This window comes from Rhincodon typus, chromosome 14 (assembly GCF_021869965.1).
Source record: "Rhincodon typus isolate 14 chromosome 14, sRhiTyp1.1, whole genome shotgun sequence".
In the NCBI taxonomy this organism is placed as follows: Eukaryota; Metazoa; Chordata; class Chondrichthyes; order Orectolobiformes; family Rhincodontidae; genus Rhincodon; species Rhincodon typus.
In genome coordinates this window covers 29978992-29997098 of record NC_063345.1, presented here as the reverse complement: position 1 = coordinate 29997098, position 18107 = coordinate 29978992, and the positions used below count along the sequence as shown (strand labels likewise).

The 18107-nt window shown below is 41.4% G+C and overlaps 1 protein-coding gene across 4 annotated transcripts in view; it reads left to right on the top strand.

The window, feature by feature from the left end:
• The window catches only part of smarca1 (SWI/SNF related, matrix associated, actin dependent regulator of chromatin, subfamily a, member 1), a 108193-nt gene that overhangs the window by 13830 nt on the left and 76256 nt on the right, over positions 1-18107 (top strand). For 2 of the 4 annotated variants that reach the window (XM_048605432.1, XM_048605435.1), the window contains 3 exons: positions 1105-1191; positions 2134-2300; positions 16011-16061. In XM_048605432.1, the coding sequence (XP_048461389.1) occupies positions 1105-1191; positions 2134-2300; positions 16011-16061 (305 nt within the window). The remainder of the gene's footprint in view (positions 1-1104; positions 1192-2133; positions 2301-16010; positions 16062-18107) is intronic. The other 2 variants (XM_020511302.2, XM_048605433.1) reach the window with 1 other exon arrangement.

Below are 18107 nucleotides of genomic sequence, written 5' to 3'. Positions count from 1 at the left end.
TGGGTAGGGGGTGGGAATGAGGTTACAGTGACACAGTAAGTTGCTGACAATTACAAACCAATGAAGTCTCAAGTCTGGTCCCTGAGTCTGCTTATTTCAGTTAGTTGCCCTCAACAGGGAAGAACATTTCACTGGGAACCAAATCCAAGTAACTCAGAAATAAAAGGTGCAGTTGAACAGAATGTTTGTTTTAAATAGCAGCAGACATTTGAGTCTTGAGGCCACTCCACAGGAGGCAGCCATCTGGTGAGCTGTGATTCCTGAATTGACTTATTGCCATGTAGGATTGAAGGAGTTGGGATAGATGCAATAATTGGCAAATTTACTTGTATTTAATGTGCTGGCAATGCCCACCAGGATAGCATGAATATTTTCCATTGGGTCAAATCTTCTGAATACTCAGAATTTAGCAGGGGTTGTTGCTTTTGTTCAAGGACCACAAGAGGCTCTTTGTGGTCTGTATCCTTTCCTATGAATGTTTGAAGGGAAGAATTCCTAGATATTGGTGAAGTGGGTGGATTGCAAGACAAGAATTTTTGCTTGAAATAAATCGCAAAAGCTTTCAAATTTTATTATTGGAATGAGCTTGGGGCCTGTGTAATGGAGATGAAACTGGATGCCTCTTCCTGCTTCTGCAATATCTCTGGAATTCAGAAATGTTTAATTGCACAGCTATACTGAAATGTATGAAAGGCAGAATCATTGTCAATCTTTATTGCAGCAATTTTGTTGTATGTTTTATGCACAATGTGCAGTTTTTCAGAGCCCTTAGGTGATGCCCGCTGCATAGTTTTACATCAAAAGTTCGTCTTTTGAAGATTTTGAAAGAATCTAATGAAACCTTTTGGCCTAAACATGGTAATGCAAATAGGAAAGCCACAACTATAATAATCCCTCTGAACTGTTCACATTGCTCAGAGAGCAGCTGATCATTGTGAAATATTTGCTGATATGGCTTCCCTTTTCTGCAAATATTGATGAGCAATGGCGTACAAGTTAAGTGATCTGTCATAGTTTAATATTCTCCTTAAATTTAAGAATGAAACGGAAGTTTCAAAATAATAAGTACCCTGAGACTGATTTTATTTTGTTTTCTACTTTTAGAGCTACGTTTCACCTTTGCAACTTAAAATGCCTCTGAAGAGCGCAAACCCAGGGAATGACGTTGATCCTGAATATGAAGAGAAAATGGTAAGACATAGTCTGAGAGTATGAAACCGTGAGACCTCCATTATCTGCCATCTTGTTCCCTCCCTATGATTTCCACTTATTCACCAGAATTTTATAGGACAAAATATTTTGCTTGACATCAGTCCCAATATTTAAGGAAGTTGGGGGAAGGGATGTAGCTTTGCCGTTGTGAGAAATTCGATTCCTGCCGAATTGAATGGCTAACGTTTCTCAAGTCTGTATCATGGCAGCAGTGAATCAATTGAGTCTGACCAGCGAGCAGACAGATGGGCCTCCCTTACTGTGCTGCAGCCAGGATGCTTAGAGGAGGAAGTGATGTATTGGACTTCTGAGTGGGAGGGGGCATGGACACAACGGAGGAGAACTAGCAAAGATCAGGTGGGGCTGGATGGGAGGTGGAGAGAGGTCGTAGAAAAGATGGGGGAGGGCAACAGATCTCTCACTCTGGGGATTTGTGGGGAGCTCCAGTCACTTGGGAGAATAGCAGTTTTACTTGGGAGCTGCAGCGGGAAAGCACTTTTGCTGTAATCTAACACTGAATTCCGAACTGTTTCATTTGAACTAATTAGCAATCAAACATTTCCTGGAGACAAAAATGACTCCTCTGATCTTTAGTTTGAATTGCTGATTAACAATTTTCCAGCAAAATTCTGCTGTGAAATAACAGGACCTGACTGCTGTGGCCCTGTTAAATGAAATTATTATGAGCTTTTGTCTTTTTTATATTGTTTTCATTCGTGTGTCTAGGCTACTTATTTAACACAAAACTTTAACACAGTTTGGTCATTGTCAGAGTTGGGGACAGAGGGTGATAAGGAGAAGGGAAAGCCCCCTCCATTGTTAGAGCTAATATTGGTTCCACCATATCTTACTGTTGAAGTTGGTTTTGTGCAAAGGAGAAGTTTTTAATGAAAATTATCTTTTTGACTTCCTTCACAACAGAAAATGGATCGGACCAAAAGATTTGAATTCCTTTTAAAACAGACTGAGCTGTTTGCACATTTCATCCAACCAGCTGCTCAGAAAACCCCATCATCTCCACTCAAGTTAAAACTAGGGAGACCTCGAACAAAACAAGATGAGAAGCAATCACTGCTTTCAGCTGGCGAGTAAGCATTCTGTTATTGATCAGTAGCTGGCATTTTTTCAAATTGTTTTAATTGTCTTTGCTTTTCTAGTGCTTGTTCACAGTTTGACTGATTTTGTGTGTCAGTACTTTTCGTCTCATCACAGTTTTCTTTAATTGAATTATAAGGATGTTGAACCCAATGATGTTTCTTCTTGTCAGAATGTACTTGTGTTGGACAAATTTCCATTACTCTGTGCTTTCTGTTCCCTACTTTATTTTGACTGAAAGGGGGTTTTCTAAGTTAGTTCCCAACTCTGATGGTCTGCATCTACCTGAAACAGTAAGCTATTTTACTCTTTTCAATTATTGATCAAACTGCTGCATATTTCCATGAGATCCGTTATTGACTGAAAAGAAAAACAAAAGGATGACTATAATTTTTATTTTAAAAATACCAATAATTGAACTATTGAAGTGGTGTAACTGTAGGCAGTGGACAGTTTTTATTGAGGTGGACTGTACTATTAGCTTTTGAACCCAATTGATGATATTGAGCGTTGCATGTAGCTGCAGTTTGTTCAGAAAAAAAAAAGCTGCATGAATAACAATGAGATTAATACTTGAGAAACATAACAGTTTCATTGGACTTTAGAATTGTAACAAAATCTTGAATGCTCATTTATTAAATTGACCAAACTAATAAGTCTGTTAGATTAAGATCTGGGTCATTCTACTCGCTAAGGGAGAGGCTCCTGTCAAGAAAACTAGCAACATGAATTGTGAGGAAATATGCAGAGAATATCTGTTGCAGATTTCTTTTGAAACCCCTGTGGGGCTTCAGTGAACTGCGACAAAAACTGAAGCTTATTGTCACAACCAGTAGAAGAACATTTATTTTGGTTGGATTTGTGTTAATATTAAAATTACATTGGAAAAATGCTACAGCAATGCTTATTGCTAATATTGCCCATGGTAATTTACATTTCTAAATAATTTTTCTCACAAGTCTCAGGATTTGGGTAGGGGATATCCGTACATCTCTGGACTTTGAGGAAGATGGGCCTATCATTTAGGTCTGTGTAACTGTTCCACTTGTATCTGATTACTATCATTGCTATAAACTATATGTTATTTTAAGACAAGAATCTCTTCTCATTAGATTGCTTAGTGGTTTTCTTCTACCACTTTAGATCAAGTAGATTCTGAAGATTTAGTCAGAAAAGGAGTTTGAGGCAACAATCTACACAGCCTCTGCTGGGTTGGCATCGCATGCTCCTAAAATGTGGAAAGCAGCAGTGCAGATAGGATTTTGGTTGAGTTGGACAGAACTAATTCCAGCGACCTTAGAGGAAATTTCGTATAAAGCTATAAGAGCAACTTGGGCAGACGGCAAGCAGCAGATTTTGTTTCAGTTCCTCAATGGTGCGAGGGCATTACTGCATTTATTGCCCATCCTTGTTGTCCTTGGAGAAGGTGGTGGGGAGCTGCCTTTTTGAACTGCTGCAGTCTATTTGTCAGAGGTAGATCCACAATGATGTTCGGACGGAATTCCAGGATTTTGACTTGGAAGAAATGACGATATATTTCCAAGTCAGGATGGTGAGTGCCTTGGAGGGAAATCGCAGATTGGTGCGAATGTTACATGCCACTTGTCAGCCCAAGTCAATTACAAACTTTACTGATTTTTGTCATCTGTGCAGTCTGGTTTTGATTTGAATGGAAATCATTTCAGCCATTGAATTGGGTGAAGACAGGTATCTGCAATGCTGAGGACCTCTGGAGGAGGTTGAGACAGATCATCCACTCGGCACTTATGGTTAAAGATTGTTACAAATACTTCAAACTTACCTTTGCACTGATATGCTGGACTTTCCCATTACTGAGGATGGAATATTTACAGATCCTCCTCCTCCAGTGAGTTGTTTAATTGTCCACCATCACCCACAGCTGGATGTAGTAGGACTGCAGAGCTCAGATCTGATCCATCTATTACTTGTTGCTTATACTATTTGGCATACAAGTAGCCCTGTTTGGTAGCTTCACCAGGTTGACGTCTCATTTTTAAGCTACCTGTTGCTGCTTTTCACATGTCCTTTTGCACTCTTTACTGAATCAGGGTTTATCCCCTGGCTTGATGGTATGATTTTACTGCTGTTCAATGCCTCATGGATGCCCATTCTTGAGTTGCTAGATCTGTTCGAAGTCTGTCCCATTTAGTATGTTGATGGTGCCACACAACACGACATAAAGTGGTACAGTATCAGTTTGAAGGTGGGACTTCATCTCCACAAGGATTGTGCAGTGGTCACTCTTACCAATAGTGCCATGGACACATGCACCTGCAGCTGGCAGTTTCAGGTTAAAATCAGATTAGCCGTGATTATATTGAATGGTGGAACAGGCTGGAAAGGCTGAGTGGCCTACTTTAGTTCCTTGTTCGTGTATTTGTGGTTGGCTGAAATGTTTTCTATTCATACTAATATTGAAGAGCACATGACAAAAATCAGGAAAGTTTGCAAGAACATGCAAATACTGAGAATGATAATGTGAACTCATTGATAGTTTTTTAACTGAACTAGTTTGGACAGCAACACAACCTGGCAAACAGGTTGTTTTAGAGATAGTAGGAACTGCAGATGCTGGAGAATCTGAGACAATAAGCTGCAGAGCTGGATGAACACAGCAGGCCAAGCAGCATCATAGGAGCAGGAAGGCTGACGTTTTGGGCCGAGACCCTTCATCAGAAATTGACAGATTTGAATTGAAAGTATGAGGCAACACATGTCTAACAGGATTATTTTAATTCTTTGTTTCCCGATGGACGTGGAGGGGGTTGGGGGGGGTTGTTGGTGAAAGTAAGAACCAAACTGAGTCAACATGTTGAAAAACAGAATCTGCATACTTCAGCACAGATTTGACGGCAGATTGAGAATAAAGATTTGCGCCTACAGATTGACGGTGGGCTGCATTAAACTCCATTGATGCCACTGCTGAAGTGACAGGTTCAGGACACCATCTGGCACAGATTCAGGATACTGTTGAGATGAAATTGTCCTGGCTTAGAAATCCACAGTATTGGAAAAAGTAAATACCTCTTTCATCAGGAAAGAGTTCCTTTGTGACAGAAATTCTCTAGATGAGAGAATCAATTAATTGCATGGTTGAGTAGGAACAATGTCCTCCATGAAGAACGTCAAAGGGATAGAGAACTTATGGGCTGCAGAACATAATCAAAGTCCTCGAGAGCCATGGATCTACAACCTTCCAAGTTTGAAGTGAACGAATTCTGAAAGCATTGTGAAATGTCCAGGACACCTGAATTTGTGAAGTCAGAGACTTTGGGCATGATAGGGTTATGGTAAATGTAAAAATGTGCACAATGAAGAAAAAAAAACTTGAGGGGAGATTTGGCATATGGTAAATGACCTGAAAAGGTTAATGCTGAAGTCTGTATTAAACTTCGTTCAATCTGATAATGTCATAAGGACTTGGGTAGAGAAAGGTAGCAAAGCTCTGGATCTCAAGAAAGGCAGAAGGATCATCTAGGTCTCTTGTTTGTCTCAGTGTCCATAACTTTTATGTGACTGCTGTCTTATTTCAGATAAGAACCTCCTCTTGTTTGCCATCATTGCTTAGACCATTGAGTATAGGAATTGGGAAGTTATGTGAGGTTTTGCAGGACGTTGGTGAGGCCTTTTCTGGAGTACTGCGTTCAGTTCTGGTTGCCCTGTTATAGGAAGTTATTATTAGATGTTATTATTAGACTGCCAAGTTTTTCTCAACCATTTTAGACCACGTAGTGCCTGTAGACCAAGTCGTAAGAGTGTAGAGTAGATAGCTACCCAACCATGCACTGGTTGATGTTACATGCTCATAAGACAAGAAGCCTACACTAAGGAGAATCATTCTGATTTTTCTGAGTGTAGTCAATTCATGGCCAGATAATATGGCTCTTGGAGCTGGCTGGCCAATCAGCGAAGGACCGATCAGAGGTGTTCCAGCTTGAAAGGAACAGTAGATTGCAGTGAAAACTTAGTAAGGGAATGGGGCGTTGTTTCACCAACACTTGTAAATGTAAAGTAGAAAATGTGTTTTGAAATCAGATTATAGCTGTTGTAGACATGGCCGTGGAGGGTTACTGGCTATTGTGGAGTACTGTGGAAGCTACCCACAGTCTAGATGGACAGGGCCGGCCTCTCAGCCTGCCTGGAGTGCTGGGCCTATTGCTCACCTATGCGAGGTGTCTTCAGGGAATGAAACATGCAGTAGGCTGGAACTTGAAGCCTCCTTTAACAGATTTCATTAGCCCTTAATTAGCTGGACCTGCTGTGTACGGGTGTGTGACCCTGCCTTATACATGCCCCCCACCCCTACACTGCCTCTGTGAAAAATAGCCTGGCGGGGGGGGCAAGGTGGAGTTAATGAACTGGCAAGTTCCTGGGGCTGGGAGGAGGGCAGTTAATGCCCATCTCCCTCTGCGCCTGGCCCTAGTGAGGGCTCAAAATCTTGCACTGGCTGTCTCTTTGGCATTGTCTTGGCTATAGCTATTTCATGACCTTTGGATTAGTTTTAACAATTCAGTTTATTCAAACGTAGAGATAGTAGGAACTGCAGATAACAAGGTGTAGAGCTGGATGAACACAGCTGTCTCTTCTCCACCTATCTTCTCTTTTATCCATCTTCTATCCGCCTCTCCCTTTCTCCCTATTTATTTCAGAATCCCCTTCCCCTCCCCCATAGAAAGCAAAGAGTAGGGGTAAATGGGTGTTTTTCTGGTTGGCGGTCAGTGGCTAGTGGTGTGCCTCAGGGATCAGTGTTGGGACCTAAATTGTTTACAATTTACATAGATGATTTGGAGTTGGGGACTAAGTGTGGTGTGTCAAAATTTGCAGATGACAGTAAGGTGAGTGGTAGAGCAAAGTGTGCAGAAGACACTGAAAGTCTGCAGAGGGATATAGATAGTCTAAGTGAGTGGGCAAAGGTCTGGCAGATGGAGTACAATGTTGGTAAGTGTGAGGTCATCCATTTTGGTAGGAATAACAGCAAAATGGACTATGTTTTAAATGGTAAAAAATTGCAGCACGCTGCTGTGCAGAGGGATTTGGGTGTCCTTGTGCATGAATCGCTGAAAGTAGGATTGCAGGTGCAGCAGGTAATTAAAAAGGCAAATGGAATTTTGTCTGCCATTGCTAGAGGGATGGAGTTTAAAAACAGGGAGGCTATGCTGCAGCTGTATAGGGTCCTGGTGAGGCCACACCTGGAGTACTGTGTGCAGTTTTGGTCTCCTTACTTGAGAAGAGATATACTAGCACTTGAGGGGGTGCAGAGGAGATTCACTCGGTTGATTCCAGAGTTGAGAGGGTTGGATTATGAGGAGAGACTGAGTAGACTGGGATTATACTCATTGGAATTCAGAAGAATGAGGGGAGATCTGATAGAAACATATAAGATTCTGAAGGGAATAGGTAAGGTGGAGGCAGGGAGGTTGTTTCCGCTAGCAGGTGAAACTAGGACTAGAGGGCATCGCCTCAAAATAAAGGGAAGCAGATGTAGGACTGAGGTCAGGAGGAACTTCTTCACCCAAAGGGTTGTGAATCTGTGGAATTCCCTGCCCAGTGAAGCGGTTGAAGCTACCTTGCTGAATGTTTTTAAGGCAAGGCTAGATAAATTTTTGAACAGTAAAGGAATTAAGGGTTATGGTGAGCGGGCGGGTAAGTGGAGCTGAGTCTCAAAAAGATCGGCCATGATCTTATTGAATGGCGGGGCAGGCTTCAAGGGCCAGATGGCCTACTCCTGCTCCTCATTCTTATGTTCTTATGTTCTTATTTCTGAAGAAGGGTCTAGACCCGAAACTTCAGATTTCCTGCTCCTCTGATGCTGCTTGGCCTGCTGTGTTCCTCTAGCTCTACACCTTGTTATCTCACTTTATTCAAATAATGCTTTACTGCTGTTGTTTATAGGTTAAGCGGAAACATTCTGCACCATTGTCACAAAGTATGTCATCTGTGAGTGGGTTTAAGACAATGGTGGGGATGGGGTGGCGGTACATAAGGGGAAAGTATTTTGTGAGATTGGGTCCCAGCAGACAGCTGAATGGGAAAGTCCACAGCAAAGGAACATAGAACTGTTGGGGAAGTCCACGGGCACAGAGGTTAGCTGGGCCTTATTGAAGCATGCTGGTAGCCTGGGATGGTGATCGTATACATGGGCTGGCAGACGAATAATGATAATATTGGGCCAAGAGCAAAAAACAACATGGCTGGGTGACAAGGCGGGCAGAGGTCACAAGAAGAGTGAAAAGGGGAAGAAAATAATAAGATGGAAGTAATGGTGAAATCATTAATGGCCAACTGATATTTATGGTGTTGCACGTGTGAATGTGCCATTTGTTCACTGATTTAGAATTTTCTTGTAAACCAGTGGAAGTTGTTCTGTTTCTAGTAGTGGCTGCCTTAGCAAATTTTGCATATTTTGCAGCAATGCATTGACATTGGACAATGAGAAGATGTTAAGCCACACTGTGTACTAGGAAAAGAATAGCACTGCCTTAGACAGGGCTATGACATGTGATGGTGCTAAGGGTAGGCAGCGAGGGTAACTTGATCCTTGTAGGTTACAATAACTATTAATCAAACAGGTGACAATATAAAATCACAATTCACTTATGAAGGTGAGCTATCTTTGCAATGAAATATCACCTGTGCTACTTATGCGCTCTCGGAAGCGTATCTTTTTCAGTCCCCACTTACTTCATGCACTGGCAGTGCTCAGCCTGGTGCAAGCTGAGCTTTAGATATGGCACTAGCACCAGGAGCCCTCAGCACTGTTACATCTAATTTTCTTTTGGGTTGTGCAGGCCTCTGAGGTGCCTGCGTAGCAGCGATGTGTGGAATCAGAAGTCAGTACCGCAATCCGTGCGCCAACATGATTGCCATGCGCAGAACCTTGGAAACTAGTAGGAGTGTTGATCCTGAGACAGTTGTGACTACTTCCACCGTTGGTGATCATACAATTGGTGCCATGCTCATGCTTATAATTGTGGTAAATATATAATGAGGTGGGCAGTAGGGAATTGTGTGAGATAACTCACGAGGGTTCACAGAAAAAAAACCTCATAAAACATCAGACTGGATGTAGGGATGATGCTTCCCCTGACCAGGGCCTCTGAAACAAGGGGTCACAGTATCAGGATGTGGGGTAGGCCGTTTCGGACAGACATTTCTTCTCTAGCGATGGTGAAACCTGTAGAGTTCTGTACCATAGAAGACAATGGAGGCCAAATCACTGATTATGTTTGAGTCAGAAGTGGGTAGATTTCAAGAAGCTAAAGGTGTCAAGGGGTACAGGAAGAGAGTGTGAGTAAGGCGATTAGCCATTGTATTGGTGGATGGCAAAGCAGACTCACTGAGCCAAGTGGCCTGTTCTTGCTCCTATTTTCTATTTCTAAACACTCCAGAAATGACACTTGCCATTTTCCGGTAACATTCAGCCCATTATAACCATTGACCACTGAAAAATGAGCCACTGGTAATACCTGTAATGAGGGAGCAGCTTGTTTAAATGTGGCAAAGATTTAACAATCCAGGTATGAATTATCACAGGCCAAGGCATCAGTTTGCATGGCAGGGTGGTGGATAACCTTTTCAAAAGGGTGCCAACTATAAGATATCATGTAGGGTGTGATTATCATCTTCTCTTATGTTGTCTATGTATTAGAGGCAGGAATTCAGATTAAACAAGTCAGCTCTGCAAAGTTAACAAGGTTTAACTGAACAGTTACAGTAGAAATTTGTTTGACATTTTGAATTATTTTCTGAATTATATTCAAAATGTAGAAACTATGCAAGAAAAATGTTAAAATTGTGGCTAAGCGAATGAATGCACCACCAGGTGTACATAGAGACCAGAAGGTCCTCGAGCAATTTGCTTGGGATGTTGCAGTTACCTTCATGTTATAAACTTATACCTCAAGGTGAGCTCAATGCATTCTATGCTTGCTTTGAACAGAAGGGCAGTGAAACGATACCACCTGTCCTATCAGCCTCAGATACACCTGCACCCTCAGTCACTGCTGCAGACCTTAGATTGACATTCTCAAGAGCAAACCCATGGAAGGTGACTGGCCAGATGGAATCCCTGGCCATGCACTCAGATCCTGTGCGGACCAGCTCGGGGGAGTATTCACAGACATCTTCAACCACTCCTTACTACGATCTGAAGTCCTTACCTGCTTCAAGAAGACCACCATCACCCCATTATGCAACATGCCTCAATGATTATGGCCTGGTGACTCTAACATCCATAATTATGAAGTGCTTCGAGCGGTTGGTCATGGCTCACATCAACTCCAGCCTCCCACATTGCCTTGATCATTTGCAATTCACCAATGGTCCTACACCCATCCCTGGAACATTTGGACAACAAGGATATCTACGTCGGACTCCAACTCTGCTTTAACACCATAGTTCGAAACAAACTCTTATCCAAACTCTGGGACCTAGGACTTTGCTCCCCTCTCTGTAACTGGATTTTTGACTTCCTGACCAACAGACACAGTCAGTAAGAATAGGGGACAACACCTCCTCCATGGTAATTTTGAACAATGGTGCCCCACAAGGCTGCACATTCAGCCCTCTATTATCGTACTTATTCATACACGACTGTGTGGCCAAATTCTGCACCAACTACATTTGCTGACGATGCCACCATTGTAGGTTGGATCTCAAACAAGGACGAGGCAGAGTACTGGAAAGAGACTGAGTACTTGACGTCAAGGTGTAAAGACAACCATCTCTCCATCAATGTCAGCAAAACAAATGGACGGTACGGCCCTGTCTGCAACAATGGTGCTGAGATGGAGATGGTCGAGAATGTCAAGTTCCTGGCAGTGATAATCACCAACAATCTGTCCTGGTTCACCCACTTTGACACTGCGGTCAAGAAAGCACAGATAGGAGGCTAAGGAAAATTCAGCATGTCCAGAAAGACATCTCCAAATCTTTAAAGATGCACCAATCAATGCATCCTACGTGGTAGTAAGGCAACCGCTTTTCTGAAGACCGAAAGAAACCATAGCTCAGTCCATCATGCAAACCAGCTTCCCATCTATTGACTCCATCTATACTTCCCGGTGCCTTGGAAAAACAACTAACATAATCAAAACCCCCCTCCCACCCTGGTTATACTCTCTTCCATCCTCTTCCGTCGGGCAGAAGATATAAAAGCTTGAAATAATGTACAAACAGATTCAGGAACAGCTTTTTCCTTGCCTGTTATCAGACTTTTGAATAAACCTGTTTAACATTGAATATTTCTCTCTCTCTCTCTGCATCTTCTTAGCAGCTGTAACACTGTATCCTGCACTCTGTTCTGTTACCCTGATGCACTTGTATAGTATGATCTGCCTGCAAAGCATGTAAGACAACACTTTTCAGTATATCTCAGTACACGTGACAGTAATAAATCAAATCAAAATCAAATCAAATGTGCTGAGCATGAAAGAATATTGGACATTAGTGAATGTTGCAAATGGCCCTGTCTACAGCCTTGCAATCTCAACATCTGCACCATTGTAGCAGTGTGTTTTCTGGCTAAATGTTTTGTTCCTTGCATGAGACCCTCTATTTGCATAAGTTTGGAACATTCCTTGCTCTCTGAAGGTTACACCAGAATCAAGTTTAACCCTCCCCTCCCACCATTAGGAAAGCTTTAATTGAAGATAATGGGCTGAATCTTACCGTATTTTGACAGAATGTAATTTTCATCAATTTTCAAGGAAGCTTTCTCTCTGCGAGACTTGGTGAGATTTCTCAAGCAATCATCCTAAACTCGCCTCATTAGATACCTAACACTCCCTGTGGCACTCCTCTCATTTGATGCTAGCTGATTCTCTCACTGTAGCCAGACATTCTCACTAAATCTGCAATATCCTGGGATTCCTGATGCTTGTACCATCTTTAAAAGGCCGTTGTGCATTTGGTCAAGCACTGTCAGTTCAGAGTTGCCCAGCATGGTTTGTGACATTCACCCTGGACGTGGCAGCCAGGGACCTGGAGGATGGGGTGATGCAGAGGGAAGCCTGTCTTCTTCCTCAGGACTGGCAGAGGAGGCCATGACATTAGACCCTGCCAACTGGTCCAAGGTTGCCATCCTGGCCAGTGCACTGTCAGCTGTCTGGAGGAATACACAGCAGAATAAGAATGAATGCCAAAGATCTTCTCTGTTCCTGCCAGCTTAAGTGCCACCATTTTCTCTCTGTAACTTCGCATTCACAATCGCTGCCTATTGCACACACTTTCCACCAAGGCTGATGCTTTACAACTCTCATTAATGCATGCAAAATTTTCTTTCATCAGTTGACCTCACCCACACCCCAGCCTCCCACATCACTAACCCTGCATGACCTCTGGGCCGCCTGCTCGCTCACTTGCGAATCTTTGTCTCACCTGCTAAGCTATGCCATCCACTTTTATCTCACTCAGTCTTACCCTTTGTCTCGTTCCAGTCAGAAAAAGCCCACAGTACGGCAAAGAGAGTCAAGATAGGCAATGGGATGCCTGGCATTCTGCACCTCACTTCCGAGGAGGAGAAGAGGATCCTGACCATGACTGCCCAAGTGGCCAAATAACTGAACCTAAGCTACTGGACTGATAATAGAGGCTGTCCTTGACTTGCTGTGCTAGGAACCCCGATTAAAAGACATTGAAAGATAATTGAAAGAGCAACCCCACCACCACCCGCCCCCCCCGCCCCTCCCCCACCATTAGAATTGGAGACATGGCCATTTGATTAGAGCATACGCAATGTATTTGGTGCATACGCTGCTGACACATGGTGCAGGTATGAAATTGACATAACATGGTGCCGTATAGCAACATATCCACCCCCTTGACTGATGACAACCACGACAGTCTTCCTGACTTTGTGGCTAAAGGCAAGTCAAGGCAGACGTACTTTGTGCCTCTGGGCAATAGGGATCCCATGGCTTTCTATGAAATTGCATATCTTGTCAGTGTTTTTCGGGTAAAATATTTGATTTGAACCTGGTTACATTCTGCCTAACAGTCTTGCTTTGGAACACAGTGACTATTATGTTGAGTCATTTTCTTGTCCCTGATGAATAATTACTCAAATAACTCATGTAGGACATATGCTAAGAGAGCTTGCAACAAATGAAAATAGTACAATAATGGTATTTTCTAAGTGAATTATTCCTACCTTTTATAATGCCTTCAAATTCTGGAACATCTCCAGAATGGTTTCAACATTAGGTCAAAATATGTTTTAATTAAGGTTCATTGATTAATTAATTGCCCACTTAAATGATCATTCGACTCCACATTCTTACAGAACAGCATTTATAACTCATCTGATGTCTCCAAAACTTATTTCTCAACTTCACTTCAGACAAGAAATTATTGACCTATTGTTTTACGTACTAACATGAAGTCAGAACTAGATAGCATTACCATTATGCAATTGCTGACAGCTTTGTTGTTTAGTCAAAGTTTAACAATTACTCATCCATAATGGAGAAAGAGCTATACCAAACCATTGACCAAACAACGTATGCTGCTAATCCTAGTTAGATTCCAATTGATGGTATATTCATATTTGCAGTTGTTCTTGCATGAACTATATTATTGTTATCTGGAGTGAATAGAAAAACAGCACTGGGACTGATCATATAGCTAGTATTATGTCTCTATATGGAGCTGCTCTTCATATTAAATTTGTGTTAATTCACATGTGTGTGAAGGATAAAGAATGATAGCATGCTGTCTGTTCTTGTAGGACTTTCATTGTTCAACTTTTTTGCATGCTGCACAGTACATATATGTGTGTTGCAAAAGATGTGCATATACATATTCACAGGTCATGCAAAGTTAAACTTTGGAAAGAAATTCGGCAAGACAATTGGTTAAGTACTTTCAGATAAACTAGTTCAATGACAGCTGCCTCTAGTATTCCTATGCCATATGATTAAGGTATCACATGCAGCATCTGCAGTACCTTGTTGACATTTTTATATATTCTCAATCTATGGGGCTTGCCTGCCACCTGGAGAGCCCTGCCTCACCACCTTTAGGGAAGCCTCAATATATTAAATGCCAATCAGCGCAGGGCTTTGCCAGGATCGGGAATTCTGGGCGAGGACATCCTGCCTGCTGACAGCTGCTAGACAAACAGAAATTGGTGGCTTTTCATTGATTAGCAATTCCATGGCGTGACCGCGGTTATGGCAGGTACTCGACCCAGAATCAAGAATTGACCGAGTGAGGGATAGCACAAGGTGCTTGAGGAACTGGTTTAAAAGCATGGGCAAAAGGGTGACATTGAGCAAGGCACCCCTTCCCAATGCCAGGTCCCTTGATCTGGCACTCAGTGTCTTTGAATGATGCAGGGCATGCCTATCCCTGAATGCCCACAAGTAACACAGACAAGGTTTTATTTCTTGGGTTCCCACATCACCCACTAATCACTGCATCTACCCCAGTAGTGGCAGGATAAGACCCTGAAGTAAACATTAATTATCCATTAAAGGGACTCCTATGACACTGGGGTTGGAAGGGCATCCATGGACCTTTCAACAACAAACTCAACTGGAGCAGATGCAGGAATATAATGGGAGTGCCATATGCCTCGATTTGATTAAATGCCCCACTCTGCCACCAAACGTGCCAAGTGAAAGGGCATTAAATTCTGCTTATCATTTTTCACAAACTATTAAGAGTGTACTCCTAAAGTGAATGGAAAGTTTGAACGCAGAAGATATTAGACAATGTTTAAGATTCCATATTGTGTGGGGTGAATTATAAGTGATGCCGTGTAACTACAAGACATTGATTTCAGGGTTTTTATATTTCTCATTGATTAATATTAGGTAACCGAGCTTGATTCTGAGTGTCCATGTTTGTGTAGTGTGTCATTCCATTACTCGCCCAACTGTTGAACATTCTCATCCCAGTAACATCCTCAAGAGAAAATGCAATCACCTTATCATGGTATGGGGATAACTGTTAAAATTGATGAAACAAATTCTAGTCTGCATTGCCAAATACAACAAATTTTGTGTTAGAAGAGATGTTCAAGTTGCATAATATGCTGAAATGCACAAAAAGTTATCTTTATGCAGAACAGATTAATACCTAGCTTATGTTAAGATAGTTAACCTTATCATGGGTGTCAGGTATTTGTAAAAATATCATAAGTTAGAGAAGAATTAGCATCTAGGTATTCAGGTGAGTCAGTATTAAAAATGGTCAAAGTTCTCAATTCTTACTGCTCTCCAGTGAGCCCAGCTAGACTTGTACACATGTTGAATATGAGATCAGGTTCAAGTGTGATGCTCCCTTCAGATGAATAGTCTGTCATCATTCTCTGCTTGTAGATGATATCTCTTGTGCATGATGGTAGAAAACAGCTAGTGTTCTTGGTATTGCATGCCAACAAAGAGTCAATACTATGGGAGTAGAGGAGAAAAAGCGATAATAAAGGAAAAATTCTCTAAACCAGGGAGCTACGCCATTGGGAAAGCAGGGAAGGAGAGTTGGATTGCCTCAATACAATAGAAATTTGGGAGGTTAATGATTTTTTGGAAGCACAAAAATCAACAATTCCTTGATTTGGAATCCTCAGTCACACACGTACCAATATCTTTCAAGTAATAGCGTTTCCATGTGAATGATCTTTCACCTGCTAAATCTTTCTGGACAATTAATAATGTTTTTGCCTGCTTTATGTTTTAAAGATTATGGCATGGGAGAAAAAGAATGAAAAAAACAAAACGGAAGAGAAACTGGTAAAGGCTAATCAGGGAGATAAGAATATAAGATTACCATTTATACAAACCAATATTTAGATGTGATTTAAGTCTTACATATATAACTGGATAATACTGAGTAAGGAGTATATAGATGAGACTTTTCAAGAATAAGAATAATAGTTAAAAGCATTTTATGATACCGGAGATTTACGACGCAAATGCAAATTATAAATGTGGCCTTGGGCACTGAAACTGCTCCCTGCTTTGCTCTTTTTCTAATACATAGGTGAAACTCTGAGAGCAGGAATGGGAAATTTAAATGTTGAAATTTAAATATCTGATTGTTAAAATTTTGCAGTAATCATATAGTAATCATGAACAAATCTCCAGCGATGAAAAAGTTATCTGAGAAGAGATGTTGTTCTGGATGATTGAGCTCAGAGTTTTTTTTTCCTTATTCTTTCATAGAAAATGGGTATCACTGCCAAGGCCAGCAATTGTTGGTCTTTTCTAATTTCCTTTGAAGTGATTGGTTCCCCAGGCTGTTTCAAAAAGGCAATCAACCACATTGTTGTATAAGGATGGAAGATTTCATCCCCTAAAGGACCAGAAGGATCTTTACAACAATCAGTGATGACTTCACAGTCACAATTACTGGAACTGGTTTGTAATTTCAGAATCTCACCATGGCAGATGGTGAAATTTGAATTCAATAAAAAGCTAGCCCAGTGACCGTGTAACCATTTCCAACTGTTGCAAAGACCTATTTGGTTCCCTAATAACCTTTAGGAGAGGAACTCTGCCTGATCTCGCCTACATGTGAATCCAGATCCACGGGAGTGTGATTGATTGATTGTTAATTGGCCTGTGGGCTTTTTGTGATGGGCAATAAATGCTAGCCTAACCAGCTATACCCACATACTGTGAACGAAGTTTTAAAAAATGGATTGGATTGGAACTGACCGTGAACCTGGATGTCAGGATCACAGTTTCATTAACATTACCACTCCACCACCATCTCCTCCTAAATGGTCTCCCTTGTTCATATCACTCTTTTGAATACAGGACTACTACTGTTCCCCAGAATACTTTATTAGACTAACTCCAATAAGACTCTCAATATTTCTTCAGCCTCCTACAAGAGAAGCTGGAATGTACTGTACATCCCATGATGACACAAGAATATGGCTCTGTAGGTGTGGTGGGGTTCAGGTGAGGTGGACGTTTGCGAGCCAACCCAGTCTCATTTAGGGCATTCATGATAGCTGCTGGTAGATTTGAAAAATAGCTGTGCCTTTGATTAAACTTCCTAATTTTCTCTTTGCTCAACCTGCTGTTTCAACTCTCTAGAAACAGACTGCCAAGTCTATGCCATGACAAGAAAAGCAAAAGGAGTTTGAATGACCAAACTTGAAGATTTCTAGAATTAGATTACTTTTCATCCACATTGCCTGTGTAATTGCCATATCTTATAATTTTTAAACACCTAAAAAAAGGTCCTATTCTATGCAGCTCCAAAACACAATAACACTTTCCAACACTTAATTTGAAAAAAAACTTCCAAAAGAAGAAAGAAAATACATTGCAACACTACACCTCTCGAGCATTTCATTGTTTCACATACAATTAATTACTTGAAAGCGCAGCAGATGTTTCGGAGGTAAATGTGATCGTTGTGTTTTCACACATGATCCCGGAACTAACAAGCTGATTGAGTCACTGGTATTGATTTTGGGAATGTAGGTGAAGATTCTGGAAGAAAATATTTACTTTGAATGGTGTTATGAGATTTTCAAATCTATATCTAAATCTAAATCTAAATCCCAGTTGGCCCGTCTTAAAGTTATTTTTCCTGGATGCAACTGGCACGTTTTGCAGATTTGCTGCATTAAACTGCATAAAAACAGTCACAACATTCTATAGAGCTAATAACTGTGCGAAGAACACAAAATGTAATGGATGAGGTGTTAAGAGTAATGAATAAGAGAGTCTTCACCATTTAATTGCTACAGTTGTCGCATTGGAATTCGAATTTGATTGCTGCACTTATTAAAATGCAACTCTGCTTATGTAGGCCTTTCC